Source organism: Capricornis sumatraensis, chromosome 1, assembly GCF_032405125.1.
Source record: "Capricornis sumatraensis isolate serow.1 chromosome 1, serow.2, whole genome shotgun sequence".
Taxonomy (NCBI): Eukaryota; Metazoa; Chordata; class Mammalia; order Artiodactyla; family Bovidae; genus Capricornis; species Capricornis sumatraensis.
Window position 1 is genome coordinate 175485649 of NC_091069.1, and position 23982 is coordinate 175509630.

Consider the following 23982-nt stretch of genomic DNA (forward strand, 5'->3'; position numbering starts at 1 on the left):
CTTTTTAGTTCCTCTTCACTTTCTGCCATAAGGGTGGTGTCATCTGCATATCTGAGGTGATTGATATTTCTCCCGGCAATCTTAATTCCAGCTTGTGTTTCTTCCAGTCCAGCGTTTCTCATGATGTACTCTGCATAGAAGTTAAATAAGCAGGGTGACAATATACAGCCTTGACGTACTCCTTTTCCTATTTGGAACCAGTCTGTTGTTTCATGTCCAGTTCTAACTGTTGCTTCCTGACCTGCATATAGGTTTCTCAAGAGACAGGTCAGGTGGTCTGGTATTCCCATCTCTTACAGAAGTTTCCACAGTTTATTGTGATCCACACAGTCAAAGGCTTTGGCATAGTCAATAAAGCAGAAATAGATGTTTTTCTGGAACTCTCTTGCTTTTTCCATGATCCAGCAGATGTTGACAATTTGATCTCTTGTTCCTCTGCCTTTTCTAAAACCAGCTTGAACATCAGGGAGTTCACGGTTCACATATTGCTGAAGCCTGGCTTGGAGAATTTTGAGCATTACTTTACAGCATGTGAGATGAGTGCAATTGTGCAGTAGTTTGAGCATTCTTTGGCATTGCCTTTCTTTGGGATTGGAATGAAAACTGACCTTTTCCAGTCCTGTGGCCACTGCTGAGTTTTCCAAATTTGCTGGCATATTGAGTGCAGCACTTTCACAGCATCATCTTACAGGATTTGAAACAGCTCAACTGGAATGCCATCACCTCCACTAGCTTTGTTCATAGTGATGCTTTCTAAGGCCCACTTGACTTCACATTCCAGGATGTCTGGCTCTAGATGAGTGATCACACCATCGTGATTATCTGGGTCGTGAAGAATTTTTTTGTACAGTTCTTCTGTGTATTCTTGCCACTTCTTCTTAATATCTTCTGCTTCTGTTAGGTCCATACCCATTTCTGTCCTTTATTGTGCCCATCTTTGCATGAAATGTTCCCTTGGTATCTCTAATTTTCTTGAAGAGATCTCTAGTCTTTCCCATTCTGTTGTTTTCCTAGATTTCTTTGCATTGATCACTGAAGAAGTCTTTCTTATCTCTTCTTGCTATTCTTTGGAACTCTGCATTCAGATGCTTATATCTTTCCTTTTCTCCTTTGCTTTTTGCTTCTCTTCTTTTCACAGCTATTTGTAAGGCCTCTCCAGACAGCCATTTTGCTTTTTTGCATTTCTTTTTCTTGGGGATGATCTTGATCCCTGTCTCCTGTACAGTGTCACTAACCTCATTCCATAGTTCATCAGGCACTCTGTCTATCAGATCTAGTCCCTTAAATCTATTTCTCACTTCCACTGTATAATCATAAGGGATTTGATTTAGGTCATACCTGAATGGTCTAGCAGTTCTCCCTACTTTCTTCAATTTAAGTCTGAATTTGGTAATAAGGAGTTCATGATCTGAGCCACAGTCAGCTTCTAGTCTTGTTTTTGCTGACTATATAGAGCTTCTCCATCTTTGGCTGCAAAGAATATAATCAATCTGATTTTGGTGTTGACCATCTGGTGATGTCCATGTGTAGAGTCTTCTCTTGTGTTGTTGGAAGAGGGTGTTTGCTATGACCAGTGCATTTTCTTGGCAAAACTCTATTAGTGCATTTTCTTGGCAAAACTCTATTAGTCTTTGCCCTGCTTCATTTCGCATTCCAAGGCCAAATTTGCCTGTTACTCCAGGTGTTTCTTGACTTCCTACTTTTGCATTCCAGTCCCCTGTAATGAAAAGGACATCTTTTTTGAGTGTTAGTTCTAAAAGGTCTTGTAGGTCTTCATAGAACTGTTCAACTTCAGCTTCCTCAGTGTTACTGGTTGGGGCATAGACTTGGATTACCGTGATATTGAATGGTTTGCCTTGGAAACGAACAGAGATCATTCTGTCGTTTTTGAGATTGCATCCAAGTACTGCATTTTGGACTCTTTTGTTGACCATGATGGCTACTCCATTTCTTCTGAGGGATTCCTGCCCACAGTAGTAGATATAATGGTCATCTGAGTTAAATTCACCCATTCCAGTCCATTTTAGTTCACTGATTCCTAGAATGTCGACATTCGCTCTTGCCATCTCTTGTTTGACCACTTCCAACTAAAGACAGTCTATTTTAAATACTAATATGATAAAACTGAAACTAACACAGTTATTGACAGGTGCTTATAGTTGTTGTTGAACCCTTCAGAGAAAGATTTGGATCTTCTAATCCTGTTTCCCAGTAATCTTGTAACATTGCATTTTTCATTTTGGAAACAATAGACTCTTCTTTCTGGCTAAACTATAATAAAATAGACATAAGGTGAACTGGTATATATGTAAGGTTAGGAAGTGTAATATTCAGGTTTGGGTTAATGAGTTCAATTCATGATGGTTTTGAGCCAAATTCTTTGGTCCTTTCTGCCCTTACAGCCCATCCTGCTGTCCCTGTCTGATTCTCATCACTTTGCTGTGCTCGGGAACTATGTGGAGGGTCCTTTTTGCTCTTAATTTTTTTCACAGGTTCCTGTTCTCCACAGTAGACCTGAGGTATTCGAGAAGAAGGGCCATGCATCAGAAATACATCTCAAGTTTTCACACGGTGTTTCTTAAGTCACACTAGACGACATTTTACACTTGTTTGCTTGGAATTATGCCAGGTCTGAGGGTGTTCTGAACAAGCCAAATAATTCCTTTCACCCTTCACCCTTCATGTTCCCTGTGTTTTTCTGAGCAAGACTCTGACTTGAATTTCTCTTGGTCTCTGGAGGAACTGAACTCTGACAGGAGGGGCATCCGATGTGCCTTCTGACCCACTCAGACTTCACAGGAACCATATTGTACATGGTCATGTGTCCACAGAAGGACATATACAGGAGGGTGGAATTATTCTCTTTTTGAAATCAACCACCACCATCTCCTTTTTTGATCAAGTCCTAGAGAGTCTGCTCTGCATTCCTTCTGCTAACTGGGAAGGACCGTTCCTTCTGAAGTGCATGGCTCTGGGGCAGGGAGAAGTTAACCCCTTCACTTGGATTCCCTCCCTTTTACATCCTTTAGCTTCCCCTTCAGTGTTGGCAGAGCTATAACTCTTGGGTCAGGCTCTTATGTAATATTAATAGAGCTTTTAGAGCTGGTCACTGGCTTAATATTAACTTTGGACCAGGGTAGAGATAAGCCTGTTTGGCTGCTGACCTTGACAGTAAGGCCCATGATCCAAGCAAAGGGCAGGCATTTCTCAGGAACATGAAAGGAAAATAGCTCGTGTGTTAGGTAATGTTTGGAAAAAGGCATCATGTGCAGAGAATAGCCCACATTTGCATTAAAGGACAAAAGTTGTCAGCTGAGAGTACAGTTTAGAGGCAGCGTTCTGGTCACTGTCTCAGATGGCAGCATCTTCTTGTTGCTGAACGGTAGAAAAAGCAAGGCTCTCCAGTAGCATCTATGAAGACTTGCTGGCTTGGGCTAGATTCCCTTGAAAAATGTGACAGTATCTCTGAAAATCTGGTTAGAACTGGTAAACCAAATATGCTCTACCTCCTAGACTGGGTGTCAAGTGATCTGGCAACTGGAAACATTTTAAGAAGGATTCCAGGACCCCCAAAAAATATCCACCAGCTTATAAAATAAGGGTACCTGTTGATAGTACCTCAGCTGTACCTGCTGGTCTGCAGCAGGAGATGGAGGCCTCAGAATTTCAGCAGCCTGAAATAATAGAAGAGAGAGGCCCAACTCATCTCTGCGTGTGCGTGTGCGTGTGCGTGTGCGTGTGCGTGTGCGTGTGGTCCTGCCTGCATCATTTCCCTGGCCCTAGATTGGTTCTAGGTCCATGGCTATGAGAGCACCCCGGGTCTTCTCACAAGGGCCAGGCAGGCATACCTCTCAGTGGCACACTTTCTCCAAGGACAGCAAAACCGATCCAGCTCCAGCATCACCTACTTTCTGTTTTCCTTTTACTAAAAAAAATAAGGGCTAGGACAATTCCTGAACATCTTTTTAGCTAATAATTTTATCTTCTTTCTGGCATTTTCCCCAAACTGCTTCTTCGTGGTTCTGTAGCCATTGTTCCCTTCCGTCTGGGGCCCTATGAGAAGGAAGGTGGCCACAGTCTACCCTGAGTGGGCCCTGATTCAGTCTCTTAATAGAACGTGAGGCTTTTGCTGTCGAGTTTGTTGTCCATGTCCCCAGAGGGGGAGGTTCTGTTACCCAGGGCGGCTAGGGTCATCTCCCTGTCTTTCACTCACTTCATTCCAGCCCTTCTTCCCATCAGGGGACCCTGACTGCTCAGGGCAAGCTGCTACAGCAGGACACATTCTACGTGATTGAGCTGGATGCTGGCATGCAGTCGCGGACCAAGGAGAGGCGTGTGTTCCTCTTTGAGCAAATCGTCATCTTCAGTGAGCTGCTCAGGAAGGGATCCCTCACCCCAGGCTACATGTTCAAAAAGAGCATCAGGGTGAGGATCCAGGCGGGGAGGAGGAGGGGCAAGGAAGAGCCACGCTGGGGAGCTGCTTTCCAAAGACAAGGCACTGCCATGAGTTAGGATCCAGAACGTTGGAGATCTTTTGGGCATGTAGCCTTCAGGCTTGAAGGTCGATTATTGTGAGAAAAAGTGACAGCTTGGCACCAGTCTCTAAGGTGATTGTGTGGGTTCTCCAAGATCGTGGTGCTCACTCAAAAGCAGAAGCCGAAGTATTTAAGGTGTTAGAGCCAGGGCACATCTTTGGAAACATATGAAATAAAAGCTTGAAGAAACTGTAATATGTTGTTGATATTTTAAAGCCACTTAGATATGTAAAGGATCCCCTTGGTTTCTTCCAGATGAACTACTTGGTCCTGGAGGAGAACGTGGACAGTGACCCCTGCAAGTTTGCGCTTCTGAACAGGGAGACTTCAGAGAGGGTCATTCTGCAAGCCGCCAATGCTGACATCCAGCAGGCCTGGGTGCAGGACATCAACCAAGTCTTAGAAACACAGCGCGACTTCTTAAATGGTAGGTACTGGGTCTGGCTTCTAGGCAGGCCATTTTCAGGGAACCTCACACCCCTAAGCCTCCTTGGTGAGTTATGAGCCTTGATCACACTTACATGCATTCCAACCTTGTAGTTTTCAGAAACACTTTGTGTAGAATTTTTCTGAACCCAAATATACAAGTGGGCAGACAGGGCATGATAAAGAAGGCCATGTTTCCAAAAGAAGAGATAATCTCTTACAGCCTTGGCACAGAAGTAGTGCCTTGTAGCCACCATTACCAGCTGGTAATAATTGGGGCCAAAATCTGAAATGAGCACATTCCCTTTGTCTCAGGGGCCAGCTATCAGTAATGTATATTTTTCCATTTGGCAGTTAATGGCTGGTGATCTCAGAGGTTCTCTAGTGTTATCTAGAGATAATTGGGAGTTTGGCAGATCAGCTCAAATCCCTCTCTGCTCCCAACAGAGGTGATTGCTAACTCTAAATTTCAGGAATACCCTGAAGCTTCCCAGAACCAATAGTCACTTACACAGAGAATGACATTCTCTATAGACTTACAGGAGTACTGTGTGGCCATATGTGTTCCCATGGTTACACACACGCGTCCAACCCTTCAGCGTATCACTTTTTCTAGTCTAGAATCTGGTCTCTTTCAAATGATGCACATAGAGCAATTGCTGGGTGTCTAGCACGGACTGAATACTGTGGGGAGAGACTAGAGGTGATGAACCTTGGGGAAGTCATGACGTGTCGCTGGGCCTCGGTTGGCTCTTTTTGTGAACCATCTACTTTGCAGCTTTGGAAGCAGGAAAACACAGCACACCTCCCATAGAGAGCGTCATTCTCTGTGTAGCCCCTGTTATCTCCAGATAACTCCAGAGAGCCTGTGAGATCATCAGGTATCAATTGTACACCATGTAAGGGATTTAGCACATTGTATTTATTTTAAAACAAATAACATGAGATTATATAGTAGAATGCCTTGATTTTTTAAGATAGAAAATGAGACTTCAAGGCTTCCCAGGTGGCTCAGTGGTAAAGAATTCTCCTGCAGTTCAGGAGATATGGGTTCAATTCCCTGGGTCAGAAGATCCCCTGGAGAAGGAAATGGCAACTCACTCCAGTATTCTTGCCTGGAGAATTCCATGGAGAGAGGAGCCTGACAGACTACAGTCCATGGGGTCGCAAAGAGTTGGACATGACTTAGCAACTAAAACAACATGAGACTTTAAAGCAATTTTACAGAGAGAGTTTGGGCCATCCCCCTGGTCTCCCAACTGTAGAACAATTAGGTAAAAAAAAAAAAAAAGGTTAAACTATGTGATCTCTAGGGTTCTTTCTAATTCTAAAGAATCTAAAATTAAACACCAGCCCAGCCCTGAGGGATAGTAATGAAAGCTGTATATTGTTCACAGCTTTTGAATATACAACTTTGATTTAATGCTTATGTGGATAAAGTAATGTTAAGCAAAAATGTGTGAAATATAAAAAACATTCATTAAATTGCATTCAATTAAGAATTTCTAATAGATTCTAAGTTGGAAATGAAGTTGCTAAGTTCATCAATTCAGGACAAAAGAACAGTAAGGTAGGACAATAAATTGAAACTGTAGATAACAGAGTACTAATAATGGCTCCCACCCATATATTGAGTCCTTTATCTGTGTGGGACACAGTGCTGAGCATTTCACATGTTATCACACTGTATTTTTCAGATGAGGAAGAGGAAGCTCAGAGAGGTAAATAAACTGGTCCCAAGTCAGAAAACCAGTAGGTGCTAGAATAAGAACTTGAACTAAGAGCTGTGTAACTTAAAATCAGGTTCTTAACCCCAAAACTGCAGTATAGTTGCTAGTGGTAGGGCGTACATTTGTCTATGAACTCCCCAGAAAACAAAAAAAAAAACAGGGTCAGGTATAAGACACTGTATCTGTCAGCCAGATACAAATCCAATCCAAAGATGCACAACTTTCCTAATCCTAAAACTTAAGTTATGCAGATTGAGGCTGGTAGAAGAAGTCTTTCTGTGGAGCTTATTTAAGACGATATGCCATTTTCAAACACTTCAGCATAATTATTGCATATAACCAAAGTAAAACCCCAGCTCCATGAGAGTAGATGTTGTTTCATCAAATCCGTTTGCTGCTGTCTGCTTCACAGCTGTCTTGCTATCTGCTTCAGATTTGGAACGGTACTTCTTTGACCATAGTCACTTATCCAGACTTGTATTGATACCGGGTTCCAAGAAAACTTTTCCCCAATTATAGTGAGTTATGAAGCTATTACTGAACTCAGTTCTCAATGCTTAAATATTTACTGTTCTCCAGGGAGAAAGGTCGAGGTCTGGTAGCAGCCCGTGCTGCACTTGCACACTCAGAAGACAAAAGGACGTGATGATGGACTGGGGCCAGGCTTTTACTTACAGACACATGTGCAGGCACCTCAGAGTCAGCCTTCCCGTCCTGAGGCCTCAGATGGAAAGGAAATATGGACCGTGTGTTGAGTCCTGTTAAAGTACATACCTATTACTATAGAGATATCCTCATCATGGGAAGTTCTCTGGGCCTCAGCCATTAACCCAATTAAATATTTGTTACAGTGAACACTGATAGAAACAACATAATCAGGCCAGCCTTGAAGTCACTGTTAGGGAATTTGACCTGTGTGGTTTTTACCTGCTATACCTCTTTACTACTCAGACCCTGGAACTTTATCATTTTAACCTCAGGAAAACAAAGTTCATCTCTTTCCCTTCAAGACAGCTTTCCCCTGTCTCCTGAGTTCCCACTCTGTCTTTCACAAAGCCTTCCCCTCATGAGCCTCCAAGTCCTCGTGGGATTTCCAAAGCTGAGAGTAACAGTCTGCTCTTTCCCTGCAGCCCTGCAGTCGCCCATTGAGTATCAGCGGAAAGAGAGGAGCACAGCCGTGATGAGGCCCCAGCCCGCTCGGGTTCCCCAAGCCAGCCCCAGGCCCTACTCCTCCATCCCCGTGGGCTCCGAGAAGCCCCCAAAGGGCTCCAGCCATAACCCGCCTCTGCCACCCCTGAAGATATCTACCTCCAATGGCAGTCCAGGGTTTGACTACCACCAGGCCGGGGACAAGTTTGAGGCCAGCAAGGTAAGTGATGGCCCATCACCTCCACCCTCACCCTCCTTGAGGGCACAACCTCTGTTCTTACTTCATAAAGTAGCATCTTTTTATGCTGATTGTTTTAGCAGGAAGAATCCACTAAATACCTTCTAGTCTCAATTATGTCTCTTCCTTCTCTGAAAAACTGAGTGAGTAAGGCCAGTTTCCCCCAGGTTCAGACACTCTGTGTTGAAGGGCTATTGTTGCCATCTGCAGAAACGCTGTAGGTAGTATGGCAAATAGAGGAGTTGTGAGGTGGATCACCTAAAAGTCGCAACTCTAGGGTTTGACAACTTGAAGAGATTGCCCTTTCTAAAAATGAGCTCCTGAAGCGAGCCCACAGCTCTTTACCACCCATAGGCTGATGCAGCAAGGGGGTGCTGCCCATTGATGTGTAACTGTGGAAGCTACCCTCGGATTAGGCATTTATCGCAGATAATCCACAATTCAAACATTGTCATGAGGATTGTCATCAATGTACACAGCTGTGTTGACCCCACAAAGTAGTAGAAATGACAATGAATGGGAAAAGTGCTAGATCAGGAGTTAGGCTATCTGGTTTCCATTCCAAATTCTGCAGCTCAGAACTTTGTGTCTTGCATTAGAACCTCAGTGGGTTACTTAATCTCATCAGGCCTCCATTTCCTCCATTTCCTCAATGGGTCTGTGAATAGGAATGTCTACATTTTTGACCTATATGTTTTTACCTTATAGTTTTATTTTTCTTACCCAAATTATTAGATGATACTGATTTTTTTTTTCCAACCACACTGCACAGCTTGTGGGATCTTAGTTCCCCAACCAGGGATTGAACCCAGACCCTCAGCAGTGAAAGCATCAAGGAATTTCCAATTTTTTTTTTTAACTATTGATGACCAAGTTCATTTCTGTGTTAGAGTAACTATACTGACCTATTTTATCACCTGGAAGTGATTTCATCTTAAAATCCCTTGCCCTTGTGAGTAAGTTGAAGTCATATTAATTTACTGAAGAATTTCTGGCTCTCACCATGCTGTGAGGCAACCAGGCATCCATGGAAGTTGCAGGTCTGTCTTGAAGTAGCTTCCCAGTGCAGAGTCACATGAAAAAGTCATGGGGGCAGGATCCTTCATATTAATGAGTACCGGCTCGGGGGGTGGAGCTGGGGGTCTGGAGGAGTTCTGTTCCCACAGTGGCTGGGTCAGGATAAGTCATGGCCTGGCCTTTGAATTGGGCAAATGTCTCACTGTTGCTTCTGTCTCAAAGAGGGTCAGAATGTAGAGTAAGACCAGTGCTTTTTCAAAAGGAAGAAAAAAAAATGTATCAACGAGCCTGTGTTCTTTTTACTGGGAGGTTGTGACCACTGACCTGACCTTTGCCCAGGTGTTTACATATGTCTGTACCTTTGCCACACTCTTCCTCCCATGGAGGATGCTGGCAGGAAGGTGCGTGCTAACGAGGGATTTCCACGCGGAAGGCATGTTCAGTCCTTTCCCTACGGCTGAGCAGTATCTCCACCTTTACACCCTCAATTATAGTATTAATGAAACATTGCCTTAAAATACATTCTCAGATCCCGTTTATGAGTATAATTTCATTTCTCAGGATAATTTCTGCCTGCTATTTACCTTGCTAGTAGGAAGACTGGCTTTTAACCACACAAGGGTGCAGAGCAAGCATGTGTGAACCAGCCTTCCTGTATCTGTGTCCCTTTCACTTTGTCTCCTCGCAGAGTGACCTGGGAGGCTGCAATGGGGCCTCATCCATGGCCGTGATCAAAGATTATTATGCACTGAAGGAGAATGAAATCTGTGTGAGCCAAGGTGAGGTGGTCCAGGTCCTCGCCGTCAACCAGCAGAACATGTGCCTGGTGTACCAGCCCGCCAGCGACCACTCCCCCGCCGCTGAGGGCTGGGTCCCTGGCAGCATCCTGGCGCCCCTCACCAAAGCCATGGCAGCCACAGAAAATAGTGACGGGAGCATCAAGTAAGTGCCTCGTTGGCGTCCCCGGGAGAGGAGTATGTGGCTCTAAAAAAAATTTCAAAACAAAGAACACAAAAATGCAAACACATGCTAGGGAGTTCCTGCCGCTTATTCATGACAGCGCCAGCGGAACCAAGGTCTGAGTGCTGGACCCACGTGCAGCAGGGGGCATCGGGGCTGGATTGTTCAGTTTTTTCTTTGGTGGTGGTGGTAACAGCAGTGGTTTTCTTTCCTTTTCATTTATAATTTTCTGTTTTGTTTTTTTTTCTTTTCTCCCCATCACCCCCTTGTTAAGAAAAGAACCGTACTGAAACCCTAGGTGACAAAAGGCATGCCTCCTGTTGCTCCATTTGACCCACCACAGGATTCACTGGACTGGACTTCTATTTATATTGTATTAAGTTGCTGATATATATATATACACACACACACACACACACACACACACACACACACATATATATATATATATATTATTTTTTGATTGACTCCAAAAAATTACCTTAGCACAAATGCCAGACCTGCATAGGTCAGAGGCCTGCTGCTTCTCCCAGGAGAGGGGGAACTTTTTGGTCGTCTATGGAAATTCCTGTGTACAGATTGTAACTTTTTTTTCTAATTTTCCCCCTCCCCTGTCACTTTAATATATGTTCATGGTCATTTGTAAGATATTTCTTTTCCTCATTTTGGTTGCGAAGGCTCTTCCAAACACATTCCTGTATAAAGTATTTTGCACTATTTAAAGAAACCCATATGGATGAAGTCAGGCTGTGCAATATAATGGAGAGTCACAATGTTCATCATTGTACCTGTAATGTAACTAATAATTTTAAATGTATTATTTTAAATATGTAAAATAAATTTTTACCATGAGCATGTCTTTATGAGGTTAAAACTAGTGGACCCTTTTTCCTCATTGCACTGTTCTGGAACTTTTAAATGCACAAATGATTATTCTTCTTCCTCTTCTTTTTTTTTTTTCTTTAAGAGTTGGTTGAATGCATTGGCAATTTTTTCCTAAACAAAAAGTGCCTTTACCACCAGAGATCCAACCCTAGCCTTCCCTTCTAAACAGCCCCTGTGGGTTCCCTCTAACCTCTGAGATGAGGAATGATGCCGCTCGGATGCTGTCCAACTGGGTGACCTGGTGGTGCTGATGTAAATCAATGGCTAGTGTAGAAGGTGGTGGGGTGGCTCGCAGCCCCCACTGCGCTCCACGCTGAGTGGTCACCGGTGCCCAGGGAGGAACTCGCACAGGATGCTTGAGCGGCAACGCCAGCAGAGCTGTACCTCCTTGGTGCTTTCTTTGGCTCAGGACACAGGTTGCTGACCCCACCCTGGCCTTTCCAGGTAACCATAGGCCCAGCTGGAAATCAGCAGCAACCCCTAAAGGGCAATCGACCCCATTCATCTTATTCTTTAGATATTTGGTTTCAGAAGCCTTGGAAATAAAGGCCCTCACAGCATCCAGGTTCTTATTAATCAATGACTTACAGCACTAGCTAACTCCTAATGAGTTGTGATCTAAATATCCAGGCACTCAGCACTTCTCCCTTCTCACCTTCACATCTTCCGTTCACATTTCACACCTTCCACGGGAAGACTGGTAGGAAGGGTGTCAAACTAGGCAAAAGAGAGCAGATTCAACTACCAATTGCTCATTTGATTCCTCATCAGCAATTCTTGCTCAAGGGTTAGTGGGAGTGGAACAGAGCAATGGACTGGAAGCGGTTGTCACTATTTATCAGTGAAGGACACTCATTGCACCCTCCCAAGGGCTGCTGTGACCACAAGTGTCAAGCTGGTTGTGATGCCTACAGGATAAATGTCATTGAAATGTCTCTGTTTCCACATCAATCCCTGGGCTTGTGGCCAAGAGATGGAAGATCCCCAGACCATGATGACACCTTCTTCTGGGAAAAAGAATAGTGAAATTAAGTGTGTTCTGCCTCTTGTACTATTTTGTGTCTGCTTCTCAACATTGCTTGCAGCATTTCTAGTTTCAGGGTTGTGATAAACATAGGAACGCACCCCCATGCTCACGCACACACACACTGTACTGGCTGCCCTAGGAGTCTTTTCAGCAGGAACCTCCGACTCAAGATGTTCTCAGAATGAGCAGGGACTTTGCTTTGGGGGTAAAGATAGGGGATTAAAGTCTGGAGTTAAGGTGATATTACCTAAAGTTAGTTTCTGTGACCAGTTCTCACTCGGAAACTGTTGGAGTGAACAGCTGGTATGCAAGGGATCCCAGGGAGCCTGCCAATTTAGGAGATATAAGAGAAGGTCTGGCCAGGAGATTCTTTCTTGCCTTTTGTAGGAGCTGCTTTCCAAAAAAAAAAAAAAGAGGACATGACTGTTATCACTCTTTCCTGCTCAGAAAGGAGATTGCTAAACCTCTATGTTTGTGATGAATATTTTGAGCACATCTTCCCCCAAACATCCTAAAATCCCTGACATTTGTGGAGTTTTCTGGAGGAGATGCTATGTATTTTGGGGCATCCTCCTTCCTCCTAAATCTCATAGGTCTCTTTCTCTCTCCCTTGTCTCCCTTAATGAAAGCTCTGTTAATTGAGCTTTGTCTGTATAGGCCTAAACTTAACAAGGAGACACTGGAGAGGAGCCAGCCTCACTTACTCCGGACACGATAGAATGTCATCCAAACTCTGTGACCACATCTGAAACTGACGATGCTTGCCCAGGTCCCCGATGCTGTTTGTGACTTGCCTTTTGATGTCTTTGTCTTTGAGTGTGGCATATGTGGAACTCAAGAGCTCTGCACTAGCCTCTCTTTACAGGTCTATGAAGAAATAGCTCCAAACCCCCTAGTGAGAAGAAAGAAGTTAGGATAGTGTGAAAGGGCATTGTTACTCTCACCTCCTGAGAGCACATGTTGAGTCTTCTCCCAGCAGGAAAATTCTAAGACCTCTCAGTGGTTGACAGAGCCCTGTATTCACAGACATGGTATAATGTGGAGAACATCAACCCTTCATCCTAACTCCTCCAGATAAATGAGTGGTACTCACCAGTCTATTAAGTCAGTGCCCTACAACTTCTGTCTGTACTACACAGTGTTTGAGACTGGCCGCAGCGCAAATACAAATGATGAGATGGAAACCTCATTATCATGCTTTTGGGCTTCTGTGTCTGATCCTGGGAAAGTGCCTTACACACTATAGACTATACCTCCCTTATATTTCCTGTTTGACTCCCCACCCCAGTCCTCCCATCCACCATACCCTTCAGGAAGGGAATTCCTAAGTCCTCTAAGCCCTCATCAATGATATAAAAACGTCCCTCAGTAAATTATTAATAACTCCATTCTCATTTTTCCCTCCAATGCTGCAACCAACCTCACACATCTATTGGGAGGGGTAAAAGTTCATCCTCACTCACTTCCTGTTGGAAGTAAGATCCACTGCCAGCCTCTACCACAGTAGCTGGTGTGCAGGTTTGGGGCCTCCGCAGCCAGGGCTTCACTGGAGTGCCTCACTTGCTGACTCAGCAGAGGGTGGCAGTCCCACCCACCGCCTCACTCTGCCTTGACCTACCATTTTGATTGGTGCATTTTTTGGTACAACAGGAAGTCATGTTCATGGCATACTCTACGCATGAGAAAGCGGGCAGAAGTGGAGAACACGGGTAAAAATGAAGCCACAGGGCCTCGTAAACCCAAGGATATTCTGGGCAACAAAGTCTCTGTTAAAGTGAGTAAGGTATTCCGGAACTATGTCCAACCTCTCATCTACCCCCACCCTGCAGCATTCTCACAAGGAGACTTGGGTGGATGGGGACCAGAGGGGAAGTAGTTTAGTAGGATTTTGCATGCGAGATCAATTTATTTTTTATTTTTTATTTCTCCTGGCAACTTCGATTCAAATAAGTAAGTATCTCTTTTTTTTTCTTTTATACCTTCCTTCTTATACTATGCAGATGTTTTATAGCAAAATTATCTGCAGTATTATTTATTCTCTTAGAAATGCAAGATGCTTGATTCATAGTAAAGTTCTCAAAGTCACCCATTCAGTGTCTTGGGTTTAAAAATACATGCAAGGTAAAGAGATTAGAGCTGTTTTCCAAACCTCCAACCCTTTGAAGTCTGAGGTTTGGAATGTAAGGGCTACTGTGTCCTTGGTAAAATTTCATTTCTTTTCCCCAGAATTCAGACATCACCTTCAGGCCTATGCCTGGGCAGAGAAGGGAAGCATGTTGATGAAACCCAAGCTATTGCTCTGTAATAACCCAACTATGATAATGAACTCCCTGATTCTAAGCTTCGGCAGATCCTTGGTGTACCCCATCTTGAAATGATGTGATCTCTTTTCTTTGTGTTGGGCCCTCAGAAAAGATCTGCCTCTGGACAATGGAAATTAGATTGCTGATGTGTAATATTGTGATAATGTGTATTATCTACCTGAGTCTTCCTGAGAAAAATAGGAACAGTCAACACCCATTCTAATGTCCTTCTTGGGGAAAAGAAATTACACTGTCTCCCTCACCCTCGCCTGGGAAGTCCAGCCTCACAGAAGACACCAGCTGAAATTAGACAGCACTCATGCTTCATTTGGCTGCTTCCATTGCTATTTCCTGGGAGATGAGCGGCTCTCCCTGGAAAGAGCATGCTGCCGCCCCAGGTGGCCCGCACCCACCTCGACAGCACCTGGTTTCTCTCTGCCCACTTTCCCATTGTTCACGCTTCTCTTAAGTTCTCCCCGCTCTCTAGCCAACGCTGCCTGTGTTCTAACTGTGTTCTCTTTCTTCCTCCACCTCATGCTGCCCGTCAAGGAGACGAACAGTTCCGAGGAGTCAGAGTGTGATGATCTTGACCCTAACACTAGCATGGAGGTAGAAGCAGCTATTGTCGTCCTCTTTACTACAATGATTGTCTGTTTTGGTGTGTTCTGTAGCAGTGACCTCGCTCAAGTGACCAGCCAGTCAAGGATACGTGGTGATATTAGGGCATTTCTGGGTGTCCCATCCAACTTATAAAAAAGAAAACAAAACTGAATTCAGTTTAATTTAAATTAAAAAAAAAAAAAAACTCTTCCTAGATGCCTTTTTAAAAACTTCTGGTTCCCTTGAATGCTTGCTTATTATTTTCTTCTTTGGACAATTTTGGCTTTGTGTAGAAATTCTCCAGCTTCATAATGGGAGACTTGGAAAACATTTTTTCATGGAAAATAGCTTTATAAATAGTGACTGGTTCTCAATTAAAGAGAAGAACCCTTTTTTTTTTTTTTAGTTCTCCTTGCTCCCTTTTCCCTTTTTCCTTTCCCCTTTTCCTTTCCCCTTTATGTTCTTTTTCTTCTGGGACTAATTCCTCCCTGAAGGCACCAGTAAAATCAGGGATTAGGTGTGGTTTGTGGGATGACCTGGCCCCCGGTCACTGTGAATAGCTGGCGGATAGCAAATGAGGAGTGATCGCAGCGACTCCAGAACCCGCTCTTCTCCAGCCGCCAGGGCTCCTGGGCAGTAGCTGCACCTGTCATGAAGGAAAAGAGCCTTGGGAACAGCCTGCCTCCTACAGGCCTTGCTGAGTCCTTTCTAGAGATAAGGAGGCTGAAACCCAGCTCAGGGGCCTTTCTCATATCACAGGGTTACAGGAATGTAGAAGATAAACCAACATCTTCACCAGCAAGAACATCCAATCAACTTCAACTCCTTCTAGGCCAGAAACTCTTTGGGATTATAGAATTAGGACTTTCACATGGCTCACTACTGACAAGCATCATAAATTTACAAACCCTAGAGAATTGGAGCAAATGGCTTTCCTGCCATTTTGTCGTTCCCAGTAAATTGAAATGTTTTCCTCCAAATCTGTGCCCACATCCCTGATAATGGATAAAAGTTTGAGAGTTCTTCTGTGCATAAAATGTAGAATGTATTTTTAAAAACTTTTCCTTTTTATAGCCCTATGTTTTTCACTTAACTAAATGGACCTTTATTATTCTAATTTGACCTAATCCCAAAGAAAGCCACCACCATATGATGACAACCAGCACAAAAGCCGAGGAAAACCACATGACTCTAAGAGGGATAAGTCAGTGGTGGAAGATGCCAGCTGAATTCAACCAAGCCAGAGACTAGTGGTTGAAAGTGAGAGGTCTGTCTGGAGAAAACAGTCCCCTGTGGCTGCAGGTGTTGCCACAGAGCTAAATCTGGCAGGTGTGGGCCAGTCTGGTGCTCCCCTGTGGGGTATCTTAGAGAGTGAGGAAGGTGGGGGAAATTTCTGGCTCTGCTTTCCTTGCATTTCACAAGACAAGCACCAACTCCTGGGGAGCTCACCCCTGTCAGCTCGGAGATATGCCTCATGGCACCTCTATCTCCAGACCTCAGTGTTGCTGGCATGTCCTGAAAATGTCATCTGCAGATACCTGGAGGGAGCGGGGAGAGCCAGGTATCTGCGTTCTACAAGGCAATTTGGGACGTTTCTCAGCTCTGGTGGACTAGGGGGAGAAGAATGACTTTCCTTCTCTGCTCTTTAGAGGAAGAATTGGGCACAGGTAGGTGTGGGACCAGGTGACCTTGAGAAGGTTGACTGATGTAATTAATACTCTGTTCTGCATTTAGATGAGCAAAAGCTTGCAAGTGTGCATGTCTTAGCCTTGCTTTGTGAATTGCACACATTTCTTGGGTTCTTGTTCATCCAAGGCTTCACATGAGCTTGAGCACCGGGAGGTGCTGTGGTTGCATAAGGAAACATGTTAGGATGTCAATGCTGATATAAAGAAAGCCAAAAATTGTGCTGATGCATGTATGAAGTTTTCAGATGTAATAGTTGAGGCAGAACTGGAACTCTTGAAGGAGTTGGAAGCTGCAAATATTCTGGTTAATCAAGTTTTCTGTAGTAGAAGTGCCTGCAGCCCTCGTACATTCACATGGATCCTTGTCGGAATTATCGGCCTCTTCTAAACTGTGTTGCTATGTTGAAATTAACTCTGAGCACAGAAGCAGGTGCTGAGGGAAAGCAGGCATCATGGCACTGTTAGCGTTTTCAGACGCAGAGGACAAATAAGATATACAAAGTTAACCTATTCAATATGAGTTGAGAATTTTCTCAAGGGATAGGTATAGGTAGCACTTTATTGCAATGTCCCTTGCAGAAGAAAATGGCTTGGGGGTGCCTATTGAAAAGAGCTATATGTTAAAGACCAGGTTTGAGAAATATGTGGGCTGTCCACCTCATAAAGGACTCTTGCTGTTAAATTGAGAGCTTTGGGCATCATTTCCAGGCCCAGTCTGGCCCCAGGCTTTTGCACCTGATGACCGTAATAGGTGTGGTCTCATTGGGAGTGTGTCCCTGTGCCCCGCTGAGCTGAGCTGCAATTCCTATGACCTCTGCTAAGATCCCCTGGGCCTGAGCCCCCCCAAGCTGACACCCACTCCACACACCCTGTGCACTGCTCAGTGTTAGATCTCTGAATGCTAAGTCCTGCCCTGCTGACTGCCCACCTTTGACCTGATGCCAGCATGTTGATTCCAAGCCTAGTCATGTATAGGCTCTTATCTCCTGCCTCTGCACGAATATAATTTCCAGAGCACTCTTTATTCATTCTCAATTAGTGGGTTGAAGGGTTCCTTCAAGGGGCAGTTTTCTGGGGTCTCTGCTTTCACATTAGCTGATTGCTGCCCTCATGGCAGGCATACGTCCTAACATACAATTTTAGGGAGACATATAGGCACATCCCTGAAAGCTAGTAAGAGGAAAATAAAGCACCTTGAATCCTAGGAATCAGATTTTCAAAGCTTTCTGAGAACACCCAGTTTTGTAAAGGGAGGCAATTCTTCTCTGATGTGTACATCCTTTTTCTTCCTCTATAGAGACATGCCTATGAGTGTTCTCAAGCATAACCTCCCCTCCCACTCCCAGGACTGCAAGCCACACCACCAGCCCCTGCTGAATTGGCTCTGGGTCTCTGCGATCCCCTCACAGCTCACAGCCCCCTTGTCTCCTGCTGATCCAGGAGCACATCTCAGAGGGGACCATTCTAAAAACGACTAGATCTGTCCCTAGTTTAGTCTCGTTCTTTACCCTGCACTGATTACACTTTGGGAGTGGCAGTGAGGGGGATATTATAAATGAGAGAAATGTCTGTACGTGGAAGAAGAGTCAAATCAGGCTGAAAATCAAACATGAGGCTGTCTTGGGAACAAGTGACTGTTAATTCATTTTCCCCAGTAGAGCTTAGGCTGCCAATTGTCTTTTATTGACAAGGCAGGCAGGTGTGATGGTGGACTAGGCACCACATGCCCTCTGCCAGCTCCTCACCCTGTCCTGCCCAGTGTCTGCACTAACACCCAGGCGGGAGGCAGGGCTGAAGGCTTGACGCTCAGCCTCCACCCTCTCAGCTAACACACCCACCTTTGAAGAGTCTGGGTTTTTCTGAGCTGTACTGGATTTCTCCCAGGACCCAGGCTACACGGGTTCCCACATCCCTGCCACCTTTGAAAAGTTGTCTGAAGACTCGATGCTTGGGCTTTGGCACCCATCCTCCAACCTCAGCATCGCCGCTTGCATGCAGCGGATGCTGGCGTAGGAAGGCCTGACCCAACTTCCCAGACTTGGGTCTCAGTCTTCAGGCTAGCGTTTATGTCAAGTCCAGTTAATTAAATGCATCTTAATATTTTTTAATGTCAATGCCACTTGTAACAGAGATGGTCGGTCCATCAGAGTAAGAGGTTGTCATGATTCTAAAAAGATCACATCTCTGCCCTTAGCTAGCCATTCAGGGCTGTCCTCAGCTGCAACACAGGCTATGTGCAGTCATAATACCAACCATGAGGCATTTAACTCCAGGGGGTGGGTATTGGTGCTTGCTGTGTAAGAGCTGGGTTGGGAACCTGTGGGAGAGAAAGCATGTGGAAAGATGAAGCTAATTTGAAAAGAAATTTCCAAATAGGGTAAGAATCATAGACTTTCAGAGTAGATGGAATCTTGGAAACCTTTAGTTAACACTATCCCCTTCATTTGTTTTTTATTGTGCTGAAATATACATAAAATTTACCACATTTACCTGTTTTAAGTGGCATTAAGTGCTTTCACAGTGTTGTGTGGCCATTACCATTATTCATTTCCAGAACTGTTTCATCATCCCAAACTGAAACTTTACCTGCTGAACAATAACTCCACTTCACTCGCCGTCTCTGCAGCCCCTTCCAAGACTTTTAGAAGAGGAAACTGAGGCAGAGGAAGTTGTGACTTCCTGTTCACAAAATGAGCAGGTGCCCTGAAGCCTGTTTCTGGTTTTCCCTGGCCCTTGTTCCCCCACACTATCCTGCCCCCCTCTTGGAGCTGCCCACCCCCACCTTCAGGTTGTTTTTAATCTAAAACCCAGATTCTGGCAGACAAGCCGCGCCTTCCAGTACCCGTTTTCCTCTGTTAATTTGTTATTCAGTTTTCCAGCTCAACAAAGAAGAATATTTTTTCCACCCATCCCGGCCCTGCAAGGCTGAAGCAGGACTTAAATAAAAATCACACAAAGGCAGGATCATATGGAAAGGGCACTGGCACAGGAGCCAGGAGACTGGACTCCAGTCTAGGGACTGTCCACTGTAAGGCCAGGAGACTGGACTCCAGTCTAGGGACTGTCCCCTGTAAGGCCAGGAGACTGGACTCCAGTCTAGGGACTGTCCACTGTAAGGCCAGGAGACTGGACTCCAGTCTAGGGACTGTCCCCTGTAAGGCCAGGAGACTGGACTCCAGTCTAGGGACTGTCCCCTGTAAGGCCAGGAGACTGGACTCCAGTCTAGGGACTGTCCACTGTAAGGCCAGGAGACTGGACTCCAGTCTAGGGACTGTCCACTGTAAGGCCAGGAGACTGGACTCCAGTCTAGGGACTGTCCCCTGTAAGGCCAGGAGACTGGACTCCAGTCTAGGGACTGTCCCCTGTAAGGCCAGGAGACTGGACTCTAGTCTAGGGACTGTCCACTGTAAGGCCAGGAGACGACTCCAGTCTAGGGACTGTCCACTGTAAGGCCTCAGGCGGGCCAGGCTTTCTGAGCCTGGGGGGTTTCTCTGTGGGACGTCACACAGCTCTGGGAGCACGGGTGTTTATGTAAGAGATGTTGAACCCTTTGAGCCTCCTGCCGGTCTAAGGTATAATATCAAAAGACCTTGCTCTCCTGAACTTCTGACTCTGAGAACAATGAGGCCTCAACAGCAGAGAAAACAGAAGAGTTTGTGCTTTGCCCCTGACACTTGTTCTGCAGGGGCTGTGGCAGGAATGGCCTGGGTACATTTCCTCCTGAGCCCCAGCTGGAGCGTCTACTTCCGGCTCTGGGAAGGGTTTGAGTGGCCAGAATTGACCTTTCTTTCTCGCCCCAGACCCACAATTCCCTAGGCCTGGCTTTCACGTCTTCAAAGAGCTAGCCTGCTGCTCCCGCCTTAGCTGCCTCAGCTCCTTGTCCCAGATTCAGAGCTTCAAAATAACCTGGCCAGACAGATTCAAGGAAACTTTTACACCCCTGGTCGGGTGACTGACCTCCCGGCATCGCCAGTGTATTTCCACTGGTGCCTGTTTCTGCATTTTATAAACAGAATTTTTTTTTTTTTTAATGAAAAGAACTCTTTGGAGAAAAGAAAGTGAAGCATCACATTCCTCTCATTTTATCTTTACAAAATATTTTCTTTGTAATAGATCCGATGGGTTGGGCCCCGAGACTCCTCTTGCCTAGCTTAGCTCTAACTCTACATGCAGATTGATTTCTATTCTGCCGCTGGGAGAAGCACACTTAGGTGGCTGGAGCTAGTGTTTCTTTCTCCCAAGAGGATTCACTGCAAGATCTTCCACAGCATCGTCACATCTACTATGCTTTCTGCTCCTTCCAACCGTTTGGTGAAGATGGAGTTTTCTTACCCTCCTAGAAGAAACGGGTTCAGAAAGATCACGGTCACACAACCGGTAGAAACAGCAGGTCTTAACTCTGGTGCTTTGAGAGGACAGACTTGGCATGTGATAGAGAAGTCTGCTCCCCAAGTGAGGCTCAGTTCCTTAAGGAAGGTCAGTTTCAGGCCGTCCCCTGTGGCACATTCGCTTGCTGGAGAAGAATTTCTTCCTCAACAACTTTTTAAATCCCTTGACAGTTGGGGTAATTATTTGGCCTCACCACACCCATTCCCAGTGACTCAGGAGTCCAGCCATAAATGCCAGGAAAGAGGTCTAGTTTCAAGAGCCGGAAACGTCTGAATTGTTTTTTCAGGTCAGAAGAGTCACCCAGCACACCCTCACCCTCATCTGGAAGCCTGGCCCATCTCATTTGTGTCATACACTGATGAGATTATGAGGTGCTATTGACCCAGGAGAAGTCGCTCTAAGAGCCAGCTATTAGAGGAGCAGAGGCCACCACCTCCCTTGCACACACCCTGTGCTGTCAAGATCCACCTACAGGCCCGCTCAACATGATTTCCTAGTCAATTCAGTTTAACACAAGTTGGTTGATACAGGCATTGCAGTGAGTACTATAGAGGGCCAACAAACTATGTAAATTAGGCCCCTCCCTGCGCTATCACCTGGAGGGAGGTGGCTTCGATTAAATGCCTTTGTTATATAGGGAACTTTGAAATCTGCTCTTCTGGGGTCAGAGAGCCATTCAAGGGCTCATTCGGTGAATATTTAACAGCCACTCAGGGCTGGGCTAATACTAGTAGCTCCTGTTTATCCGCCTTTCCTATGTATCCGGCTCCATACTGAGTCCTTTCCTTCCAACAGCACCAAGACATAGGTACTGTTGCCATTGTTTTTGCTTTACAGGTGAGAGAGCAGAGAGGTTAGATAACTGTCCCACAGTTGGGCATTCACGACCTGTCTCCAGGGTGCCTGTGTGCGTGGTCGTTGGCTTCACACAGTGTCAGGGGCTGGGTTGGAGGGACTGATAGGATGTAAAGAGTCTTGGAGAAGTGTGAAGGGTGAGAAATGGCTTGAGAGTGCCTAGCACATATTGAAAAGAGACTGCTATCTGGATACCTGGGGTTTAGGTATGTGGGAAGAGTGGTAGGAAATCAGCCTGGCAGGTGAGTTTTAACCAGATTCTGAAGGCTTCGGGGGATTTGCCAGGAAGCCTGGACTTGATGCAGCAGACAGTGAGGAGCAGTCGAAGGTTGTTGGGCAGAGTCCAGATAATTCATTCTGGGCTTTAGGAAGTAACTGGCACCTAACTGGACACAGTAGGGACAGGCAGGCCCATTGGAGGGCTGTTGTAGTAGACTAAAGTGGAAGGTGGCAAATATCCAACCCTAAGGGGCAGGACAGGGAGAGAAAGGAGCGCTAGTGAAAGGCAGGGAATGACTGGTAGGGGAAACAGTGACGACAGCAACTGTGGGTTCAGCTCAGGGACCTCAGGGAAGAAGCACGGGGCGTGGGAATCCACAAGTCAGCCTTCCTCTGGCCCTTGTCCTCAGAGCACATCGTAACCTATTGCGGGCCCACAAACTCTGGGAGGTTGTTTCCCCAGTAAAAGAGGTTTGGGGGATCAGAATATGATCAAGGTCAAATCATTAAGGGATGAGACCTCAGGACACTCATGCATAGAGATTTTGAATATTCAAAGTCAAGACTATAGATTCCACGTTGGAAACATGAGTTACAGAAGGGAAATGATAACACCACCACTGCAACCCCAGCCCCGTCCTCACGAACACCAGAGACCAGTATGTGCACACCATAAACCGCCTTTTAGTTCCTTTCTCCTCTACTGTTTTGTGAGACAGAGGATAGATCTTCTTTCATTATTCTGTGTAAGTCATATTTTTATCCCTTTTATTTTTGAGAACACAATGTTCTTAAAGCAAAGCTTGAAGAATAGGAGAGGGATTTGGACTATAAGAGGCTTCCCTCATGGTTGGTAAAGAATCCTCCTGCAATGCAGGAGACCCCGGTTCGATTCCTAGGTCGGGAAGATCTCCTGGAGAAGGGAAAGACTACCCACTCCAGTATTTTGGCCTGGAGAATTCCATGGACTGTACAGGTCCATGGGGTCGCAAAAAGTCGGACAAGACTGAGGTATGATTTCTGGTTTGACTTTCACTTTCACTTTGGAATAGAAATCCCCGTGAAACAATGTGCTCCACACATAGACACTCATAAGTCTACCCAGTAGTAAGTGCCTATGTGTTCTTCTCAGGAACACATGGGACTTTTTATGAAAATCAACCATATACTACCCATAAAGCAAATCCCAGTGAAAATCAAGGAATCAGTCTTGTAGAAACTAGGAACAAGAAGATAATTTTTTTTTAATTTCATATATTTGTAAATTTAAAAACATTTCTATTAAAATTGGGTCAAAGGAAAAAATCATGGTTGAAGGAAAAGTACTTAGAACCAAATGATAATGAAAATATTTGGGAGGTAAGGATAGTTCAAAGAGAATTCTGTTGTCTGGGATTGTGTTGCATTTATGTTTTTTTTAAATTTCAGCTTATATCCTCTTAGAAATGAGAAGAAATAGGAATATTTTCTAAATATTTAGAGAAATGTGTACTAAACAAATAGAATATTGTGTCTGGTTTCACCAGATTGGAAACATGAAGGGCTAAACCTCCAAACCAGAAATCATACCTCAACTTTTAGACATTGTTTTTCTGTTATCTGTCCATTTAATTCATCATCTAAAAATCCCTTTCTCTCCTTGTTGGAACACAGACTCGCTTGACACAAGCACTAAGAGAAAGAGGAGGCAGAGAATGGAATTTTGTTTCACTCAAGGTAGCTCTGAGTTGAGTTTAGGACCTTTGGTTTGAGTTTTGTTTGACTATTTTAACTCCGTCGACATTCTCGATGTATAGTTTTGAACTGTGTTTTGTGAGAGGTGATGAGGGGTTTAGAAGAAAGAGGTATTTTTCTTCTGGAGTCGTTTAATACCTGGTCTTCTAGACAGATGGGATTTCATCCTCACGCTCAGGTCTTGGAGTCAGAACCTTGGACACTGACTGGCAAGAAAAATAAACTCC

At 44.9% G+C, this 23982-nt stretch overlaps 1 protein-coding gene across 4 annotated transcripts in view; it reads left to right on the forward strand.

Annotated features, from left to right (window-relative positions):
* KALRN (kalirin RhoGEF kinase) overlaps positions 1 to 23982 on the forward strand; it is a 694704-nt gene that overhangs the window by 643151 nt on the left and 27571 nt on the right. For 3 of the 4 annotated variants that reach the window (XM_068966221.1, XM_068966292.1, XM_068966655.1), the window contains 6 exons: positions 4240 to 4425; positions 4791 to 4962; positions 7822 to 8060; positions 9784 to 10037; positions 13618 to 13741; positions 14820 to 14879. In XM_068966221.1, the coding sequence (XP_068822322.1) occupies positions 4240 to 4425; positions 4791 to 4962; positions 7822 to 8060; positions 9784 to 10037; positions 13618 to 13741; positions 14820 to 14879 (1035 nt within the window). Of the gene's footprint in view, positions 1 to 4239; positions 4426 to 4790; positions 4963 to 7821; positions 8061 to 9783; positions 10197 to 13617; positions 13742 to 14819; positions 14880 to 23982 lie in introns of those variants that run through there. The other variant, XM_068966732.1, reaches the window with a different exon arrangement.